The 21,774-nt window shown below is 37.4% G+C and overlaps 1 protein-coding gene across 1 annotated transcript in view; it reads left to right on the forward strand.

Moving 5' to 3' along the window:
- Nucleotides 1-21,774, forward strand: part of SMARCA5 (SWI/SNF related, matrix associated, actin dependent regulator of chromatin, subfamily a, member 5) — a 38,996-nt gene that overhangs the window by 12,314 nt on the left and 4,908 nt on the right. Inside the window, exons 5-20 of the mRNA XM_010854724.1 lie at nucleotides 913-1,013; nucleotides 1,794-1,973; nucleotides 3,269-3,424; nucleotides 3,523-3,654; nucleotides 5,807-5,875; nucleotides 8,486-8,595; nucleotides 11,584-11,810; nucleotides 13,368-13,489; nucleotides 13,567-13,719; nucleotides 14,944-15,076; nucleotides 17,998-18,146; nucleotides 18,338-18,457; nucleotides 19,541-19,651; nucleotides 19,990-20,103; nucleotides 20,285-20,407; nucleotides 21,136-21,268. Of these exons, the coding sequence (XP_010853026.1) occupies nucleotides 913-1,013; nucleotides 1,794-1,973; nucleotides 3,269-3,424; nucleotides 3,523-3,654; nucleotides 5,807-5,875; nucleotides 8,486-8,595; nucleotides 11,584-11,810; nucleotides 13,368-13,489; nucleotides 13,567-13,719; nucleotides 14,944-15,076; nucleotides 17,998-18,146; nucleotides 18,338-18,457; nucleotides 19,541-19,651; nucleotides 19,990-20,103; nucleotides 20,285-20,407; nucleotides 21,136-21,268 (2,133 nt within the window). The remainder of the gene's footprint in view (nucleotides 1-912; nucleotides 1,014-1,793; nucleotides 1,974-3,268; nucleotides 3,425-3,522; nucleotides 3,655-5,806; nucleotides 5,876-8,485; nucleotides 8,596-11,583; nucleotides 11,811-13,367; nucleotides 13,490-13,566; nucleotides 13,720-14,943; nucleotides 15,077-17,997; nucleotides 18,147-18,337; nucleotides 18,458-19,540; nucleotides 19,652-19,989; nucleotides 20,104-20,284; nucleotides 20,408-21,135; nucleotides 21,269-21,774) is intronic.

The following is a 21,774-nucleotide window of genomic DNA, read 5'->3' on the forward strand; positions in this document are numbered from 1 at the left end:
TTATAATTTGGATTGGAAGTTATAATTAACTGTCATCTGGAACTCTTAGCAGACTAAACTTCAGGGAGGATAGGATCTGATTAGAAATGCATCAGTCTGGTTAAAGTGTGTATCTCCAGATTTTTTTTTTTTCTTTTGGCTACAGAGTACCCAGTTTTCTTACTATGAAGCTAGAGGCCAGAGCCAGATTTGTGGCCCAGAGAGAAAGGAAATTTGAAGTATTTGAGTTGTCTCTTTCTCACATTCTTACAGTGTATCCAGTTTTCCTAGTGTTAATTAACATTTCATCTCAGAGCAGTGTTTTTCAAAAGGGATGGAATATAGAATATACATATATTTTTTTAAAAAGTTGGGTTATTTGTGATCCATATACTTAGTAATTATTCTGGAATGGGAAATGTAAACCCTGAACGATATTGTTCCTCTTTGTAGGACCTCTTGGAAAAGCAAAGTAAGGAAGGGTAAAGGAAAAATAATCTTTTATTAATTTTTTTAAATTTCCCCTTTGTTAAGAGAAAAACAGTCTCCAGCAAACCTCGGTTTTGGTCATCAGGGAAGGTGAAAACACTTGGTTAGAAACACTTGCGCTGACATTGAGAAAGGAAATAGGCCAGAGAGTCTCTAGGACCAATATATGGTAACATAAGGACTGAGTGGCTGGGGCGCTCTGATGCCTTCCATCGTGTTTCTTATCTTCTATATCCATCTGCTCCTTCTCTGCTCCACAGCACAGCAGCTACCTTTCCTGACTTGGAACTTGCCTAAGTCCCATTCTTAAAACCTAGTGAAGAAGGCACAGTCAAAATAAACGTGTAGGCCCAAGTTAAACCTCTGAGTGTCAAATGAAGGAGGGGCTACCCACCTGTATTTCTTGTCTTTAAAATGTGCATGTCATTTTCCTTTTGTTCTTAGATGTAAAATGGGGTAAACTGAGAGATTATCAAGTCCGAGGATTAAATTGGCTCATTTCTTTGTATGAGAATGGCATCAATGGTATCCTTGCAGATGAAATGGTATGTGTTTGGTAGCTTTTGTAGAAGGCCATGTTTCATAATTTAAACCTTGTACACTATTTAGATTTATAAAAGTTAAGACTTGTAAGATATAGTTTATTGATTATACTATAGACTGTTAGCAAACTAATCCTGTGTCACACTAATAATTAGCTCACTTTAGTTGCCTAAGTGGGATCTATATATATACTTCAATTGTGAGGAATTATTATCTATGAAAGTGTAATAAATTTAAAAATAATATGTTTTGAGAAGCGTGCCTTTGGTTGACTTTTGTAATATAATGATTTGGCCATCTCCCCTTGCTCCCTACCCCCCACTTCTGTGAGACACAGGGGGGATTAGTTGAACGTCATCAATAAATATTTTCTCTGTGATGGCACCTTGTACAGTTGTATCTTGTAAAACATTGTATCTTGTTTACTGTTTACTAGTTCTATAGTGAATGTTTTAAGTTTCTTTATAGCTAGCTACAGTGCTAAGACAATTGTTTGGAGAAAGTAATGGAGTGAGAAGAAATGGGTCTCAGTTCTAGCTCTGCCGGGTGGCCCTGGGAAAGCGTGCATCTGAGCTTTGTGGGGGGTAATGGTACGTCCCTCACGGACTGGTGAAGGTTAAATACCATAGCACTTGTCCGCTGGACACAGGGCAAGATTGTGCTATTTGTTAGGTGTACATACAGCTTTTCTTTTAAATGTTTCTGTACCAATCAGGAAATAATAAATACAAGAGTCTGTTTCGTTCCATGTTTCCTAGCTTTGTGGTTATTTTCTCTTTCAGGGCCTGGGAAAGACACTTCAAACAATTTCTCTTCTTGGGTACATGAAACACTATAGAAACATTCCTGGTCCTCATATGGTTTTGGTGCCTAAGTCTACATTACACAACTGGATGAGTGAATTCAAGAGATGGGTACCAACACTTAGATCTGTTTGTTTAATAGGGGATAAAGAACAAAGGGTAAGTTTCTCATATTTCATTAACAATTTTGATATTAAAAGAATTTGAATTTAGGTTTGGGGAAAGGGAATAACTGGAGGAGGGATAAAAGAAGAGAAAGGGTCCCAATAATAAGCCTGGTCTTCATAAATATTAGTAATTTGTAAGTGGAATATTATCTTGATGGCTAAGATTCATCCTGGGGAAAAAGGAATTGTAGACTGTAGAAAGCTATAAGAATATAGTTTGTTTCTCCTGCTTTTTGGGGGTGGTTATAAAATTGAAGGTTTTATTCCCATTCTAGAGCAATTTCTTCATAATAATGTAAGTAGTAAAAATGTAAATAGTAACTTGACACGTTGGTATCATATCTATCAAAATAAGTTAAAATATTGATCAGCTGACACATCCTTTTTGGGAGAGGAAATGGAAATAATGAGGGCTTCCCTAGTGGCACAGTGGTAAAATCTGCCTGTCTATGCAGGAGACATGGGTTGATCCTTGAGTCAGGAAGATCCCCTGGAGAAGGAAATGGCAACCCACTCCATATTGTTGCCTTGGAGATCCTGTGGACAGAGGAGCCTTGTGGGTTACAGTCCATGGAGTCACAAAATTAGGCAACTTAGCGACTAAAATAGCACCACCAACAATGGAAATAGTTGACACTATTAAGAATATAAAATTTGGATTAAAAAATGGACTTATACTGTATTGAAGGACTATGTATTAAATTTTGTTTTCCCTTCATTCAGCTATCAGTGATGACTCTAGATTTCTTTTCTCCCTTTTTAGCTATTTTGGGTATTTTAAGTTACAGAATCCTTACTGTGCTTTGAAACCCAGAGGTTTAACCAGTCTTTGCCTTTGTTTCCTCACCTGTAAAATGAGGAAATTCATAGCAATGTCTTAATAGATCTATAAACTTAAAGTAAATGAAAATGCTTACTGCAAACTAATCTTTAGTCCTTAGTCCTTATGTATCTTTATGTCAGAAAACTCTTTATCCTTTCCTAAACCTGTGTCCAAAAAATTTCAACACTTAGTGGAATTGTGGAAATAAGACATTTTAAGAATTAGTCTTATTGACTTCTGCACCAAAGAATTTTGTCAGTTACTTATTACATGGCTGTGACATAGGATTAATGAAGTTACTTTGAGCTAGTTCTAGCTGCTTGTGTACTATAGGTAACTCTTAATTCTTTTTTACTATTCCGCCACCCCCGCCCCCCGCCCCTGGCCCATGCTCTTGTTAACAGTAAATTTAATGTATAGTTTATTTTTGCATGATGGAATTTTTTTTTTCTTTTGTTAAACAGGCTGCTTTTGTCAGAGATGTTTTGTTACCAGGAGAATGGGATGTATGTGTAACTTCTTATGAAATGCTTATTAAAGAGAAGTCTGTTTTTAAAAAATTTAACTGGAGGTACTTAGTTATTGATGAAGCTCACAGGATCAAAAATGAAAAATCCAAGGTAATTTGATATTTAGATTTGAAAATCATTTGTGCCTTCATTTAGAATTTGATCAATATGCAGACTATTCATTCTAATGATGAATTTGGTTCTTGCAGTTGTCAGAAATAGTGAGGGAATTCAAGACTACAAATCGACTATTATTAACTGGAACACCTCTTCAAAACAACTTGCATGAACTTTGGTCACTTCTTAATTTTTTGTTACCAGATGTCTTTAATTCAGCTGATGTAAGTATTTCTTATTATTTTTTGGTTGGAGTAGTTTTTTGATACTTAATATTTTTGAAATAGAACTGGCCTGCTTCAAGAAACATACAAACTTATATAGAAAGAGATCAGAATTTTGGTTACCAGAGGTGGGAACCAGGGGAGAAGCAGAATTGGATGAAGGCAGTTAAGAGGTGCAAAGTTTATTGTACTTATTTATCTTCTACTTATAAGATCATTAAGTACTTGAGATGTACAGCATGATAAATGTAACACTGCTACATGTTATATATGAACATTGTTAAGAGTAAATAATGACTAAAAGTAAGTAACAATAAATCCAATATACATAATATTTTTTCTGTTTATCAAAAATTGTATATCTGTGTTAAATGATGGATGTTCTCTAAACATTGTCATTGCACTGTACACTTTAAACCTCATCCAGAGCTGTCAGTTTATCTCAGTAAAACCAGAAGAATTAAATAATTTGGCCTACCTTTTCGTACTGCTTGAGATAATCATTACTTTTTCACACTTTTAGGTAGTTAGCCTCCTGTAACCTACCAAGTTTTGTTTGCATCCTGAGAGTTTACTTTTGTGCCTTTGATTTCAGTCTCATTTTTGAAGTCATGGCTTGTTCTTTCTGGAATGTCATAAATTCGCATTCTTATTGGGTGGTCATGTTGGCCTGACACTGCTCTAGGTGGACTGCTTTAGTTCTTAAGGCGGTGCTCAGGCTCTTCCCCAAGTGAATTTGGGTACTTCCTGTTGCCTGAGTTTTAAGTCCCTAGGATGGCCTCTTCTCAGAATGGCCTTCAAATTTGGTGAAGTCTTTTTAGCCATATTTTCTTATGGTCTAAGAAGCATAGAGACTAATCCTTAGCTTTGATAGGTTATTTGTGATGATAGAAATGGTTAGTTAATTAATTGAACTCTTGGTTGTACTTAAAGTGTAAATTATGTTGACAGTCTATGCAATTAGTAATTTTGGTTTTCTGTCAGGTTCGACTTCATTTTTGAACCTTTGCTCCCATTTCTGGAGTGTGTGTGTGTGTGTGTGTGTGTGTGGCTTTGAAGAGCTTATTCAAATAAGTTCCAAAAAGGTGTTAATTTTGATTGGGTGTGTTATGTAAGGATCATTTTAAGAGTAGATTTTATTATTTTTACGTTTTAAAATTTTTTTGAGAAGATTGTATTCTTGAAAGGCAATTTAATCAGTGTCAGCCAGCTACTTTAATTCTGCTTTTACTTACTTTGATTTTTGTTTTTGAGATAATTTTTCTTACCACATTGACGTGTTTATTTGTTTAATAATCTCTGTTAAAACTTTTAGTTGACACAATTCTAAGATTATGTTTACTAATAAAGCAAATACAGTTAATGCTTGAACAGTAGAAGTGGGTGGGTCCACATGCACAAAAATGTTTTTTCAGTAGTAAATACTAAGTTCTGCGTGATATGCAGTGGTTAAGCCGACTATAAGTTACGTGTGGATTTTCAGTTGCATGGAGTGTTGGTGCTCCTAACCTCTGTGTTGTTCAAGGGCCAGCTGTATATAATAAACTTGCTTAAGAGGTAAAGCTAGGGAAACTGTCCTTTTCAAATCCTACCCAAACACTAAAGAAATGTCTGTATTCTCAATTTTACTTTTAGAAAGTTTAACAAAAATTGGCATTGCTCTAGAAACCTTGTGTTTGAGGTATGAGTGATCTTAGCAAACTGTAAAGTGGTTTTAACTTTTAAGATTTTTCTGAAACAAGCATATTTTTTTTTTTCAGAAATATTGATTTTCATATCTACAAAACTGTCTCCAATTATTTTCTTTTCACTTTGAAACTTGTCATCTTGATGTTTAAGAAATACATGATTCTAAAATGAATTGCTAACAATAACACACATTAAAAAAAAGGAACTAAATGATTTTTGCAGTTCACAATTCAAATATTAAATTAATTTAGAAGTTGTTATATGCTATATAACCTAGCATGATAAGGTATTTGCAGTTACTATTATGGCTGTAAATTTGAGCAAACTGGGAGGGAGTGAAGGCTGGGAGGCCTGGCGTGCTGCCGTCCATGGGATGGCAAAGAGTTGGACACGCCTTAGCAACTGAACACACATAAAGTTACTATCACTCTAATCTTAATGTATTTTTTGTTTGTTAATCTAGGACTTTGATTCCTGGTTTGATACAAATAATTGCCTTGGGGATCAAAAGTTAGTTGAGAGACTTCATATGGTAAGTATTTTGGAGTAGGGTTAAAAAAGCATGTTTCTAATGGGAAAAATGATACAGATTAGTATATTGCTTTTCTGTTAACAAAAAGCACAGTGGCTTTAGAGTCAAATCTGTTTGAATCTGCCCACTTTAGTACTTACGATGGGAAGAGGGGGTAATGTATGGCAGTTTAAGTCTTAGAGCCTAGGGTGAAATTCTAACTGTGAATTAATTAAGTAACATACAGTGGGTTAACGTACAGTGAAGTAGCATAAGAACTTAATATGAACAAGTTCTGGAAGCTTTAGTTGTATTTTCCTGCCATAGGAGAATCTAACAGATTTGCTTCCGAAAGGCTAAAGGTCCATCTGTTGTTCTTAAATCAATTGATTGTGTACAAGCAACTGCTAATAGTGCAGTGTGAACAGAGTTGATGTTTTTGCTGTAAAATACAGCCTTGTTCCTTCCTGTGAAGATTCACAAGTGAAAGTTGGTAGGAAGATAGAAATTTCTCTAACAGACCCCAGGTTATAATACCCGGACCAGCAGGATAAAGCATGTGAGCATTACATACAAGGCCTTTCATGACCTAACTCAGGGTTTCTCAACTGGTGTTGACATTTTGGTGCAGTTTTTGGAGGATGGGGAAGGTGATTTTCTTGTTCAGTAGCGGCATCCTGGACACTTCTGCTCACTCTGTGCCAGTAGTATGCCCTCATTTGTGACAGTGAGAAATGTTTCAAGGCCCTAGAAACATGTCCTGTGGGACAAAATCGCTCCTCCTCCACAGAGGTAATGTTTCTGTTAATAATGTTCTCCAACTTCTGTTTCACTTCTTAATCGAGCTTTACTTTGTTAAAATTGCTGACCCCACTGTCAGTGTTCTGTAACCACTGTCCTAATTTCAGTGTCTTTGCTTATCTTTTCTTCCACATCTAGTATTCTCTTTCTTGCCTTTATGAATAATACTTCAGCCAAGACTTGGTGGTGATGTCACCTTCTCCATGAGTACCCAGGCCGAGGCCAGCCTAGAGGCTCCTCTGTAGCCTGTCTTTAATAATCCAGTATTCTAACATTATGGGACTTTGCATAGGCTACTGAAATGACTCCTTTACAAATGCTTTCCCTCTGGATTGTAAACACAAAGGCAGGATGTGTCTTACGTTTGCTTTTGTATCCCTAGCATAATGCCTGGCTCAAAGTGCATATTTGATTAAGGGGAAAAAATTAAAAACTTTTGAGTGTTCAAATATTTGTATATAAATTAATTTTAAGGTTCTCTAAAGTTCTGTGTACTGAAATTTTATTTTGTACATATTTGAAGATAATGGTCTCCTAGACACCTTTGTTTCAGTTTAGATGGCATTTAAGCATGTAAGCACTCAATTTAGATGTATTTGTTCAGAGGGTTGTGGGGTGAATGTGTAGGCTTTGCTTAATAAATAGATAGGTACATGTAGGTAAAGCATACCAAAGCACAACAGAATCCCGGTTTTGGCATTTGTTTATTTTATTTACATAGCAGCATGAAGATGCTTGTCAAATCAGGGGGTACAGGTCTGGTAGCTGCCTCTCCACGCTGTCCTGAGATTCCCACTGTAGCTCCTGTGTCTTGTAATGAAAGAGTGTATTCACAATCACATGGTGTACTTGGGCATGAGAGAATTCTTTAAATGAGTTTTCTTTAGTTGCAGGAAATCCCACACCAAAGCCTAACTTGTGCATATTTTTAATAACCGCAGAATTTATGAGTTGGTTGAGTGAGTTCTCTGCTGATTTTACCTGGATTTACCCAGCTGCATGTACATGGACAGTTCTGGAAGAGGGCCAGGGGGGCCGAAGGTCCTCACTCACATGTCTGGCAGTTGGTGCCAGCTTTTGGTTGGGCTCCACTAGCTTCCTTACATGATGATATTCGAGAAGTGTTGCTTATTGTTTTTCTCATCAATTTTTGTAGTTTGATCACATTTTTATAAGCTAGTGGTAAATAGAAAGGAAGATAAAAATAAAAGGATATCTTTTGCTTTATACCTGTCTTACAATTATTTTATGAAAATTAATTACCTATATACAACAGGGGTATGTCTCACAAATATAATATTGTATAAAAGAAACCAGATATAAATTGGGCATATACTATGAGTCTTTATATATAAATAAAGTTAAAAACCATCAAAACTTATGTATGACGTTAAAAACTGAATATTGGTCACCTTTGGGAAGAAAGGCAGGGGGATAGTGACTGGGAAGGTTGTATTGTCTACTTCTATAAGAAAAAGATAAATTAGGGAATATGATGACATCATAATGTGGACCTAGCCTTTTCTTAAGTGACTGGTTTTAAATTTGAAAGGCAGTGAATGTTGACAATATCTTTAAAATTTACTATTGTTTTTTACACTTTACGACAAGTGTATCAAGTGTTTACTTATTATATATTGAATAGTCATCTTAATATACTCTTTGGGAAGCCTGTAATAATAAATTATATATTTGGAAGGGAGAAGTCCTAAGAATCTTTTGATATTCAAGAAGGCACATTTCTGTGTATTTAATGGATGCTTTTAAGATCCTGAAATATTACTTATGTTACCAGTAAAGGTCATCTCCATTTCTTTCTGCTCTTTGAAGGTTTTGCGTCCATTCCTCCTCCGTCGAATTAAGGCTGATGTTGAAAAGAGTTTACCTCCAAAGAAGGAAGTAAAAATCTATGTGGGTCTCAGCAAAATGCAAAGGGAATGGTATGTGTTTTGAGATGTTTTTGAAATCATCCTTTTAATTCTTCACTAACTTTCATTTGTATTTTGCTTTTGTACTTGTATTGTCAAGGAATTCAGTTTGCTGGTTTGCACTCAGCCTGAACAGTTTCCCAGATGTAGAACCTAGGACTTCCTAATCAAATTTATGATACAAAGTCTTTCTTAAAGATGACAGAATCAGCTTGAGAAGTTTATGAATTCAAAAGTTAAGCTTGGCATTTAACAGAGATGGATGTAAAGCCCTCTACATGGGTTTTTAAAAAAGAAACCATGGTGGCACAGACTTGAGACATGTGGTTAACCTTCTGGGTCATAAATACTGGCCCATGGGCTCATGCTAGTCCCTGATGAAGTCAGAGATGGTAGAAGTCTGAGAAAACTTAAGTGCTTTCTCTTATCTCAGAAAGCTATATTTATTTAGTTTATAAGTCCATTTTGAGCTGATGTTTTATTTTAGGTTATATTAAAATGTCCTTTTGTGAAATTACAGTAATGACACATGGTAGCTATTTTGAAAGCACCTAAATAGGGCATACTAAGAAAGTTGTATCATAATAAACTGTGGAAAATTCTGAAAGAGATGGGAATACCAGACCACCTGACCTGCCTCTTGAGAAACCTGTATGCAGGTCAGGAAGCAACAGTTAGAACTGGAATGGAACAACAGACTGGTTCCAAATAGGAAAAGGAGTATGTCAAGGCTGTATATTGTCACCCTGCTTATTTAACTCATATGCAGAGTACATCATGAGAAACGCTGGGCTGGAAGAAGCACAAGCTGGAATCTAGATTTCCGAGAGAAATATCAATAACCTCAGATATACAGATGACACCACCCTTATGGCAGAAAGTGAAGAGCAACTAAAGAGCCTCTTGATGAAAGTGAAAGTGGAGAGTGAAAAAGTTGGCTTAAAGCTCAACATTCAGAAAACGAAGATCATGGCATCTGGTCCCATCACTTCATGGCAAATAGATGGGGAAACAGTGGAAACGGGTCCCAGATCACTGCAGATGGTGACTGCAGCCATGAAATTAAAAGGCGCTTACTCCTTGGAAGGAAAGTGATGACCAACCTAGATAGCATATTGAAAAGCAGAGACATTACTTTGCCAACAAAGGTCCATCTAGTCAAGGCTATGGTTTTTCCAGTGGTCATGTATGGATGTGAGAGTTGGACTGAAGAAAGCTGAGTGCTGACGAATTGATGCTTTTGAACTGTGGTGTTGGAGAAGTCTCTTGTGAGTCCCTTGGACTGCAAGGAGATCCAACCAGTCCATTCTAAAGATCAGCCGTGGGTGTTCTTTGGAAGGAATGATGCTAAGGCTGAAACTCCAGTACTTTGGCCACCTCATGCGAAGAGTTGACTCATTGGAAAAGACTCTGATGCTGGGAGGGATTGGGGGCAGGAGGACAAAAGGGGACGAGAGAGGATGAGATGGCTGGATGGCATCTGACTCTATGGACGTGAGTTTGAGCGAACTCCAGGAGATGGTGATGGACAGGGAGGCCTGGAGTGCTGGAATTCATGGGGTCGCAAAGAGTCGGACACTACTGAGCCACTGAACTGAACTGCACTGAAGGAAGTTGTAAACCTTGTAAATTTCTGTTATTTTTGTTTTTTCTGTTTTCCTTTTTTAAGTTTTATGGGTGTATGAAATCTTAAAAGGCTAGAAACTGCTGACTTAAGTGTTCAGAGGAGGGAAATAATTAGCCACTCTGTTCTTATGCATCTCAAGTATGTTCAGTTCAGTGCTCAACGTTGATAAGTATTTTCAAGGGGCTGGAGTTGTTGGTAAAAGGACAGAAAAGATAAAAGGCAAAGAAATGGGCAAAAGGCAGCCCGTTTTAAATGTCCTCAAAAATTTTGAAAGGTTTTAATAGAGTAGCAAAGAGTTAGGCCTGTCTTATGTGGCTCTAAAATACAGAATTAAGACATGAATCGGTGCTGAGGTAAAGCAACTTTTTTTTTAGTTTATAACCACATTGGTGAATTTTACATTAGAATTGTGCTGGAAAGGTCTGCCTTGAATATTTTGTGCCTCCTAATTGGAGTTGTTAAGCATAGATGGCTTTGGTTATTTAAGTTGTTGCTCAGAGGATTCAGGGTCCTGAAACTTTGGTATTTGGACAGATTACTCTTTCCTTTGGGCTTCCCTGGTGGCTCAGAGGTTAAAGCGTCTGCCTGCAATGCAGGAGACCTGGGTTCAATCCCTGGGTTGGGAAGATCCCCTGGAGAAGGAAATGGCAACCCACTCCAGTACTCTTGCCTGGAGAATCCCATGGATGGAGGAGCCTGGTGAGCTACAGTCCACGGGGTCGCAAAGAGTCGGACACGACTGAGCAACTTCACTCACTCTTTCCTTTAGGATAATGTCTAACTTTCTAGTGTATACAGTCAAGGCTTTTCATAATCCAACCTTACCTTAACTACCCCCTTCTTTCCCCCTCAGCCCATGTACTTTAACTTACATTTAAAGCTGTTGTATTAATTTTGTTTTCATCATCATGCCTTATGCTCTCATAATTCTTACTTCCTCCTTACCCAAATGCTACCTTGGCCACATTGAATAATAATGGAATAGTAGCATTCTTCTTTTGGGAAAGACTACAGATTAAAATTATGTTTAAAACTTATATTTAAAATTTGGCTTTATTATTACTTAAAAATGTTGTATCATTATAGTTTTGTTTCAGTTCATCCCAAGAAGATGAATTTACTCTTTTGGGACTCTAGGCCCAAGCATTATAGGTGCACATTAGGACACTGAAGGTGGGGAGGGGGAACAGTAAAGAGAAACAAGAAAAAAGAAGTTCGGGTGGTACACTCCTAAGCGCACATTAGAAGTTGATGTGTTGTTTCATATGGGTATTTTGGGGTTGAGATGGGCTTAAGTATATAAAATGCCAGGGACCCATCCAGGAACATTTGAGCCATCGATGTTTTTCTTTAAAATGTTTTCTTTTCACTAGGTATACTCGGATATTGATGAAGGATATAGATATACTGAACTCTGCAGGGAAGATGGACAAAATGCGGCTACTGAACATTCTGATGCAGTTGAGGAAGTGCTGTAACCACCCCTATCTCTTTGATGGGGCTGAACCGGGTCCTCCTTACACAACGGACATGCATCTGGTTACCAACAGTGGCAAAATGGTGGTGTTAGACAAGCTGCTCCCTAAATTAAAAGAACAAGGTACCTCTGTTACTGGTATCAAACGAAGAAGTAGTGGAAACTTTTAAGATTGTGATGTTAAAGTGAGGGAGCTCCCCTGCACTGGCACTTTGTAAAGTTGAAGTTTGGGACATTGAAAAACTCCTGTGCATTAATCTGAGCTTCACACCCCACCCTGCCAATCCCCCAGTTTTAAGCCTCAAATTTTTTAGAAAGTGAACTGTAGTTAAGGCAGTCAAACTCACTGGATTTTTGAGGGGAAATTCTCATTTTCTATACACTTCCCTAGAAATACCATTTTTTTGGTTATAATATGCCAAGAGTGCCCTTCCCACTCATATACAGTTCACAGAGCCTTTGATAGATGGTGGTGGTGTGTTCATAGTGGTGTTCTTCAGTTATTTATGTGTATTTTTAATTTAATTAAACATTATATGCATGGACCCAAAACAGTTTTATTTATAATATGCTAACTTTTTATATGAAAATGAGTATGTGTACAGATCTATTTAAATTACATGAGTGTAGAGCGAGTTTAGTATGAAGCCAGCTTCAGCAGTTGTAAGCTAGTGGCACAGCTTGTTTTCATCTGTACTGCACCTGTTTCCTCCTTTTGGACTCTTGAACCGTATCCCAGATATCAAGGCATTTCATGAACAAATTTTTCATTCTATAAAATGAAGTACACAGGTTTCAAATTTCTCCATTTGTGTTTCTCTGTATATTTTGATAAGAATGATAATTGTACCAGTAGATAACTCTGTTTTAGGATATTGACTGTTGAAAACATTGTTAGAGTTGTCAGTGAATTTGTTTTCTTTTTATACCTTTCTTGGGAAATGTATTTTCTAAAATACTTTCCTTAAAAGTTGAGTAACTGAAGAAACTTGAGTGCAGGGAAGGGTGGCAAGGAGTGGGTAGGAGACTGCTGAGCATCCTTGCACATTTAGGGCATGAGAACGTGGAACATGAGCAGAGTATCAGCCTCAGATTCTGAGACAAGGTAGTTTCATAATTATTTTCCAAAATGATCCACTGGTCGTCTCATATCCTACTGAAGGCATTGTGCAGCTGGCTAAAGAAATGGGAGTATTGGATAATTTGCGTTGTGGCCTAAATGAAGGATGATGGTGCAGGTGTTAGGCACAGCTGGATGGTCCTTCCATCTGGAGTGGGTCTTCAGAACTTGCGTGAAGTCAGGGTACTGGGTGTGTGTCAAGGGATGCCTGGGCCTTGCACAGGGAAGGGTTGTTGTGGTGGAGGGTTATTTTTAAGTATGTGGGATATAAAGATGTCTTTGGGATGGCAAGATTTCCCAGGCCGGAGGCAGATAGCCTTTCTTGTTTACCTTAGTGTGTTTTATAAATACTGCCCTTTTCTGTTTGTGCCTTGATGGGAAAAATGTGGGGAGTGACTGACTTGAATAATAATGTGTAGTTTTATCCTTGTAACTACATTACCTGGAATGAAGGGGTAATTGGTTAGTCTTGGTTTTGGTTAGCAGTAAATTTAAATACTTTTTTTTTTTTTTTTTTACTTCTGAACCTTCTGATAATGGTCTGTTACATTTGCCAACAGGTTCGCGAGTACTGATCTTCAGTCAGATGACCAGGGTATTGGATATTTTGGAAGATTATTGCATGTGGAGGAATTATGAGTACTGTAGGTTGGATGGACAGACACCCCATGATGAGAGACAAGTGAGTAAAATCTGGGGAGCAGAGGTTACAAAATTATCAGATAAAATGCTTTTCTGACTTTTATTTTATGTCATTAGGAGTCCATCAATGCATACAATGAACCAAACAGCACAAAATTTGTTTTTATGTTAAGCACACGAGCTGGTGGTCTTGGCATCAATCTTGCTACTGCTGATGTTGTGATTTTGTATGACTCAGATTGGAATCCCCAAGTAGATCTTCAGGCTATGGTAAGAGACAACAAATATACTCCGTGCTTAATAGATGTTTCAGTTAAAGTGAGCTAATGGGCAGTCTACAAATGTCAGTGACTGAATCCAATAGAATTGTATTTTCTCTGACCTCATAGTTCACTGAGGGTGTTTTGCAAGTGATCATCCATCTAAATCAGGGTATTTCCATCTTACATCTGCCATATCTTAGGACCTTAGAGTCCTGTTATATCCTTTCCATCAGGAGAGAAAACTGGGAATTGCCCAGGGAATTTTTCATGGGTCAGAACTGACAGTGTCCCCACTTCGATTGGCCAGCACTCAATCACATAGTATAACTTACTGCGAAGGAGTTGGTAACTGATACTATAGTTGTGTCTTGGAGGGATGGTAAACAGGTTTGGGGGAGCTGCTAAACTGCCTGCCACGTTTGATGTTTAAAATTTTAGGCCCATGCATCTTGAGTATCTTGGCCAGATCAAGAGAAACGTTCTTATGTTGAGAAAACTTATGGATCTATAGAGTAATAGCAAAACATAAAAGTTTGTAAGTTGGTACTGCTAATAACTTGACGTGTGGTGTTTATATCTTTTCTTGTTGGCCACTTTCATCCTGTGACTCTTTGTAAAGGTGGCCGGGGGAAATCGATCAATTAGAAATAGGGATGCTTTATAAGAATGTGTTTTCTGAACTTAACAGAAGTGAAACAGAAAATGGAATTCAAATTAGTTTGACTTCTTATATGTAGTTGATTGGGTACTGTTTAGACTAGGAGTTTTATATTGTTTGTGGAGTTTATTTATGTCACTTTTCCTCCCTAATTATTGTGAAAATTTAGATTTGATTTAGTAGAAAAACATTTTGAATTTAAACTTAAAAAATTTTTTAAAAAGTTTTATTGTCATACTTAAAGATTATAATTTTGTCTGTGTTGTCTGAAGACATGATGTATATTTTATTTCCATTAACCTAGTAAAATTAATATGGAAGTTCCTCACAGATTCAACATGTTCTATACTTCTGGAAGGATTTCTTGTGAGATAACTGATAAATTTGATTGAAACTGAGACTAGGAACTGTTAATGAAATGCTAATGAATATGAACTCATCAGTGTTTTGTTTCATATTTTTAAAACCATATTGTACTTGAGAATATTTTCATTTTGTTTCTCAAGATACACATTCATATGTTATTTATGTGAATTTTCAACTGGATTCAAAGTAACCTAGTTATTTTCCTAGGACCGAGCACATAGAATTGGACAGACCAAGACAGTCAGAGTGTTTCGCTTCATAACCGATAACACTGTAGAAGAAAGAATAGTGGAGCGTGCTGAGATGAAACTCAGACTGGATTCAATCGTCATCCAGCAGGGTGAGCCTTAGGACTTTAAACATTTACCAAGTTGAATTGATAGCACTTTCCCCCTGGATTTTCTAGTTCAAAATTATTTATTGAACAGCCACAGATGCCCGGCGTTGTTCTTAGTGCTGAGAATACAAAGGTGACTGAAACCAACCAGTGTTCTTACTTTCAAGGTTTGTAATTGAGTGAGAGTGAGACGCAGAATAAACATTTATGTAAGTAGGACTAGAAAGTGAGAGTGAGATTTTATTTTGGATGAATGGAAGGGAACTTCAGGTTCTCGTGCCACATGAGCTTTCAAGGAAGACATTTGTGTTTTCATGAAGCTTGAGATAGATCTTTTAGTGATGGGATATGTAAAATCTAAAAGTGAAAACAAACCCTCAACCTTTGGCCCACGGTGGTGTCTTTCCCTCGCAAATTGTATTGTGGCCAAATACATTTTCTCTGTCCCTGAAGCCAAGAGGTATACTGTCGTGTTGTGTTAGTCGCTCAGTCCTGTCCAGCTGTTGGTGACCCCATGGACCAACCCGCCAGGCTCTCTGCCCTTGCCGTCTCCAGGCGAGAATACTGGAGTGGGTAGCCATTCCCTTCTCCAGGGGATCTTCCCAACCTAGGGATCGAACCTGACTCTCCTGGACTTCAGGCAGACTCTTTACTGTCTGAGCCACCAGGGAAGTCCAAATGGACTTTGTTGAAATTAGAAAATTCTGTACATCAGAACTTTTTTTTTTGGCCATGTAGTTTGTGGAGTCTCAGTTCCCCAACCAGGGATTGAGCCCAGGGCGAGAAGTGAAAGCCCAGAACCCTAACCTCTGGGCTTCCAGGGGGGCTATATGTTCTCTATTGGTGGCTCCATTTGTTTGTGTGGTTTCGTCATCCAGGGTCTTAGGTGCCATGTAAGGAAGGGAGTGTTATATTTCTTTGATATCCCTTAATGTGCCATCACTTCATGGCAGATAGGTGAGGAAACAGTGGAAATAGTGAGAGACTTTATTTTCTTGGGCTCTAAAATCACTGCAGATGGTGACTGCAGCCATGAAATTAAGACATTTACTCCTTGGAAGAAAAGCAATGACAAACCTAGACAGCATGTTAAAAAGCAGAGACATTCCTTTTCCGTCTAGGCAAAGCTATGGTTTTTCCAGTAGTCATGTGTGGATGTGAGAGTGAGAGCTGGACTATATAAAGAAGGCTGAGCGCTGAAGAATTGATGCTTTTGAACTGTGGTGTTGGAGCAGACTCTTGAGAGTCCCTTGGACTGCAGGGAGATCCAACCAGTCCATCCTAAAGGAGATCAGCCCTGGGTGTTCACTGGAAGGACTGATGCTGAAGCTGAAACTCCAGTACTTCAGCCACCTGATGCAAAGGCCTGACTCATTTGAAAAGCCCCTCATGCTGAGAAAGATTGAAGGCAGGAGAAGGGGGTGACAGAGGATGAGATGGTTGGATGGCATCAGTGATTTAATGGACATGAGTTTGAGTAAACTCTGGGAGTTGGTGATGGACAGGGAGGCCTGGCGTGCTGCAGTCGTTGTGGTCACAAAGAGTTGGACATGACTGAACTGAACTGAATTGAATGCCATCCATAGAGTTAGCCGTGTGTCGTATACATAAAGACAATACATGATTGAATACTGTTAGTTATTTTTGTTAATAATTGCTTAACAGGCTTATTTTGTACCAGGCGATGTGTTCAATATTTAAATACAGAGTATTCTTTAGTCTTCATGCCAGCTGGAGGTTGGCATCAGAGATAGAAGTGAGTTGCTTGTCTATCATGTATACAGCTAGGAAGTGACTCATCTAGGGTATCAAAAGCTGTATAAATTATTACAGTGAAGTGTTTAATTAGGAAAGTCTCTGGGGACTTCTGGGGCCTGCCAAACAGTGAAATTTCTCACGAGTGATATAATGGTCCTCACATTCATCCATGGTTTTAGAAAGACATCTGCCTTGTGGTTCTCGTTGGCAGTTATTTTCATCTCTGAAACACCTTTTTTTTTTTTCTTTTTTTTAAAGGTTAAAAAACATTCTTTTACAATCAGCTGAGAAAAACAGTCTTTTGATTTTGGGTTTTTCTAGGGCAAATTTTGGAACAAATTTGTGCTAGTAGCTTTGTTAATCCCATTTATAGACATACTAGTCAAACAGCAAGCCTTTGGTGTATGCCTCTGGGCTGTGTTTGGTGTACTAAGGGATATAATAAAAAATATGGAAATACATAGAAGTACTTAAGTCTGAAAAGTTCCTTCACACCAACAGGAAAGTAATTCCTGTAAGCCTAAGAACATTTTTGTAGCATTGAGATAGCTTTCAATAATCATATTCTTTGTATTGAAGATGTGTCTTAACTTGGAAAGTCACAGATATTTGATGGTGTATTCTGTGAGGGACCTAAAACCATGATACAAGGATTTAAGGCCCCAGAAAACACCTTGCATCTTTATCCACTCGTTACAAGTTGGTTGAAGTAGGAAAATTGAAACACAAGTATATGTGAATAGTTCTAGAAGTTTGGCAATGTGAAGAAGGTTTTTGTACTTCATTTTCTAAGTAGAAAAGGCTGATTTGGGATTATTAGTAATAATACTAATCAGTTTCTGCTTATCAGAAACTTCCAGTGTTTATAATACTCTCATCTAGGTTTTGGTAATTTGATTTTCAGATATCCCAAATTACTGTTATTCTCACACAAGAATATATTTTATTGAGATGGTATTCAGTAGACTTCATTACATAACATGTAAGCTTTAAGAAATATTTTAAATATTAACAACTTAAAATTTGGCATTTTATGTAAAAGTGAAAATTATCAAATGTGAATAAACAGAAATGATTAATGTTTGAGGTAAAATTATGTGGGCTTTTATCTAACATTTAAAATTCCAGAAGTTTAATTAACATTACACATCAACATCTTTTTTCAGGGAGACTTGTGGATCAGAATCTGAACAAAATTGGGAAAGATGAAATGCTTCAAATGATAAGGCATGGGGCAACACACGTATTTGCCTCAAAGGAGAGTGAGATTACTGATGAGGATATTGATGGGATTTTGGAAAGAGGTGCAAAGAAGGTGAGATGCAGATTAAATGATTATTTCTAGTATATAAAATATTTTAAACCAGAACTGAGGAAACAGCTATGTAAGTTACACTTTTACTTCCACAGAAGTTATGTTCTATAAAGTCCAATTCATTTTGATTATCGTTCTTGTGCTTTTATAAAATTCTCAAATCTACAAAGATGTTTCTTTTGTTTCCTTAGACTGCAGAGATGAATGAAAAGCTCTCCAAGATGGGTGAAAGCTCACTTAGAAATTTCACAATGGATACAGAGTCGAGTGTTTATAACTTTGAAGGAGAAGATTATAGAGAAAAACAAAAGGTAATTTATAAAGAGATTTTGGTTACTTTAAGACTTAATATTTTACTTGAAAATTGGAATTTAAGTGTTAGGTGTGATGCCTTATCTCAAACAGCAGTCGTTTCTATTTACTCACATCTAAATTATTTTCATTTGTGTGTTAAATTTAATGCCAAATTTTCAGTTGGTAAATGCTGAAATGTTTTAAAATTTTATGTATACTGTTACAGTAAAGTATATTGTGTGGGATGATTATAGTAATTTGGGATATTTGGAAATTAAAACTATTGCCAAAAATAAAATTTGTCACAACATTCTTAGGTTTTTTTTTTTTCCCCCCTAAGCAGAATTGGCTATTAATTATTAAAGGGATGAAGTTCCTAATTTCTAAATTGCTATTTCCTTCCTAATTGATATTATATAGTGAAATTAGAAAATACCTGCAGGGCAGAAGGAAAATAATTCTACCTAATGATTTCCCTTTTAACATTTAGGCATTTATATCCTCTGAATTTTTTCTAGGCTAAATATTTATCTACATTTCTCTCCTAATTTTAGTTCTAGCATACCGTCTGTAGCATTTCTTTTTTTCACCCAATTATCATTAATTTGGTCAGGAAATAATTACTGAATGTTTATGCTATTCACTAGACATCCTCTGGAGAAGGCAATGGCACCCCACTCCAGTAGTGTTGCTCAGAAAATCCCATGGATGGAGGAGCCTGGTAGGCTGCAGTCCATGGGGTCGCTAAGAGTCAAACACGACTGAGTGACTTCACTTTCACTTTCCACTTTGATGCATTGGAGAAGGAAATGGCAACCCACTCCAGTGTTCTTGCCTGGAGAATCCCATGGACGGAGAAGCCTGGTAGGCTGCAGTCCATGGGGTCGCACAGAGTCGGACATGACTGAAGCGACTTGGCAGCAGCAGACATCCTCTTGTGTATTAATTGCATTAGTCCTTAGCCTCATATAGTCTAGGGTGTTATGAATATCTGCATTTATAAGTAAGTCATATTGATGTACGCAGTAGGAGTTGCATTCGTGTAAGATTTGTGACTGTAAAATAAAAGTTGGTGATTTGAATTGTTTCCCATGGGCTAGATTGCATTCACAGAGTGGATTGAGCCTCCTAAACGAGAAAGAAAAGCCAACTATGCTGTCGATGCCTATTTCAGGGAAGCTCTTCGCGTCAGTGAACCTAAAGCACCCAAGGTGAGTTGACAGAGCACAAATACCTAAAAATATTGGAAATGCAAATTATTTTTCTTCTTATATTCTTGCAGTAAAATCAGATTGAGAATTAAATTTTGGGTGGTTTCTTCCAGTGTACCTCCTTCAGCTTTTGTTGCAAGTTTTTAAAAGTTAATTTTAAATGTAAGCATTTAAAATTTGCTTGATGTTTGTTAAATATTATCGAAGGTGCATTCCGTTGCTTGGAGAATTGGCTGTCATGGTATTATAGAGTGCAAAAAGATTTCAGATAGATTTAAAGCAAAAAAGGTTTATTTTGTTTGTTTTTACAAACAATGCTTTTTTTTTTTTTTTTTTAGGCTCCTCGACCTCCAAAACAACCCAATGTTCAGGATTTCCAGTTCTTTCCTCCACGTCTATTTGAATTATTGGAAAAAGAAATTCTATATTACAGAAAAACAATTGGTTACAAGGTAACAGAAGTAACACTTTGTAACTAATCTCATTTGTTTTAACTTACTAAATGCATGATATCAATGTATTTTCTTGGATTAAAACTTGTAAAATTTCATGTAGTTGGTTAAGAGTTTAGTTCATCACATATTTCCTGAAATATATTGGCCGATGACATAGAAAAATTATGTATATTTTTAGGTCCCTCGAAATCCTGACCTACCAAATGCAGCACAGGCACAAAAGGAAGAACAGCTGAAAATTGATGAAGCCGAGCCCCTTAATGATGAAGAGTTAGAGGAGAAAGAGAAGCTTCTGACGCAGGTATAGCTTTCAACCAAAACCAGATTTAGTAATGGTTATGTTGTAAGGTACCCTGTTAGGTTCTGTGGGGATAAACAAAAGAAGTGAAGTTTTGCTTTCAGAAGTGGAATAACTGGGGAAGATGAAGCGTGGGCGTGTGGGCATATGCTGCGCTGTGCTTGTCATGAGCTGTGGAGGTGGACGAGAAGACGGTAGATTCGCACCAAATCTGTTGTTGTAGCGTCAGTATCTTTGATCACCTTTCTTGCAGCACTCCCACCTTCCCTTTCCTGTGGGTCTTCTCATGTTTACTACGTCGTTGTCCTCAATTACAAGTATCTGCTTGGTACTTTTTTTAAACATCCTTTAGGTCAATCAAGGCCTTTGAGAATCTAGCTCTAACCTACCTTTAAAGCTTTATTATTACTTCGTTTTGCCACTTGGTTTATATGTTTGCTCTTCACGTTCATTCCTCCTGACAAGTTCTCCTTGAAAGTGCAGTGAAAATGTCACTTTTTTGGGCAGCATTTCTTACTCTCCCACTCAGACTTAGTTGCTTGGCTGTCTGAGTAATGTATATGATGTATTGCTAAAGTGCACATCTATGTATATGAATAGTTACCACTTTAAAATAACTTAGAACTCGGAGCAGCTGAAAGTTTTCTGTAATACTTAGCAGGATTGATAAAGTTTTAATAGCTTTTCCCCCAAGCTCAGTGATGATATGCTTTGTTTCTTTTGCTTTGAAGGGATTTACCAATTGGAATAAGAGAGATTTTAACCAGTTTATCAAAGCTAATGAGAAGTGGGGTCGTGATGATATTGAAAATATAGCAAGAGAAGTAGAAGGAAAAACTCCAGAAGAAGTCATTGAATACTCAGGTACTTCTGTTATTTTAATAGGTATAAGAATGTTCTCGGGCTTTTGGAGGGCTGTTGGAAAGTTGAGATTTTCTTAACTAACTCTGAATGATGTATTTGTTTGCTTAATTAAAAAATTTTTTTTTGGCCACACATGAGGCATGTGGGCTTCCCTGGTGGCTCAGATGGTAAAGAATGTGCCTGCAATGCAGAAGACCTAGGTTTGATCCCTGGGTTGGGAAGATCCCCTGGAGGAGGGCATGGCAACCCACTCCAGTATTCTTGCCTGGAGAATCACCGTGGACAGAGGAGCATGCAGGCTAGAATCCATGGGCCACACAGAGGCAAACACAACGGAGAGACTCAGCGCAGCACGCGTGTGGCATGTGGAGTCTTAGCTGCCTGGCCAGGGATGGAACCCGTACCTTCTGGGCTGGAACCATAGAGTCTTAACCTCTGAACCACCAGGGAAGTCCATGAATGATGTTTTGATAAGCTAAAATTTGCCACAACTTAGTATCTTGTTT

The sequence above is a fragment of the Bison bison genome, unplaced genomic scaffold (assembly GCF_000754665.1).
Source record: "Bison bison bison isolate TAMUID 2011002044 unplaced genomic scaffold, Bison_UMD1.0 scf7180017864348, whole genome shotgun sequence".
NCBI lineage: Eukaryota > Metazoa > Chordata > Mammalia > Artiodactyla > Bovidae > Bison > Bison bison.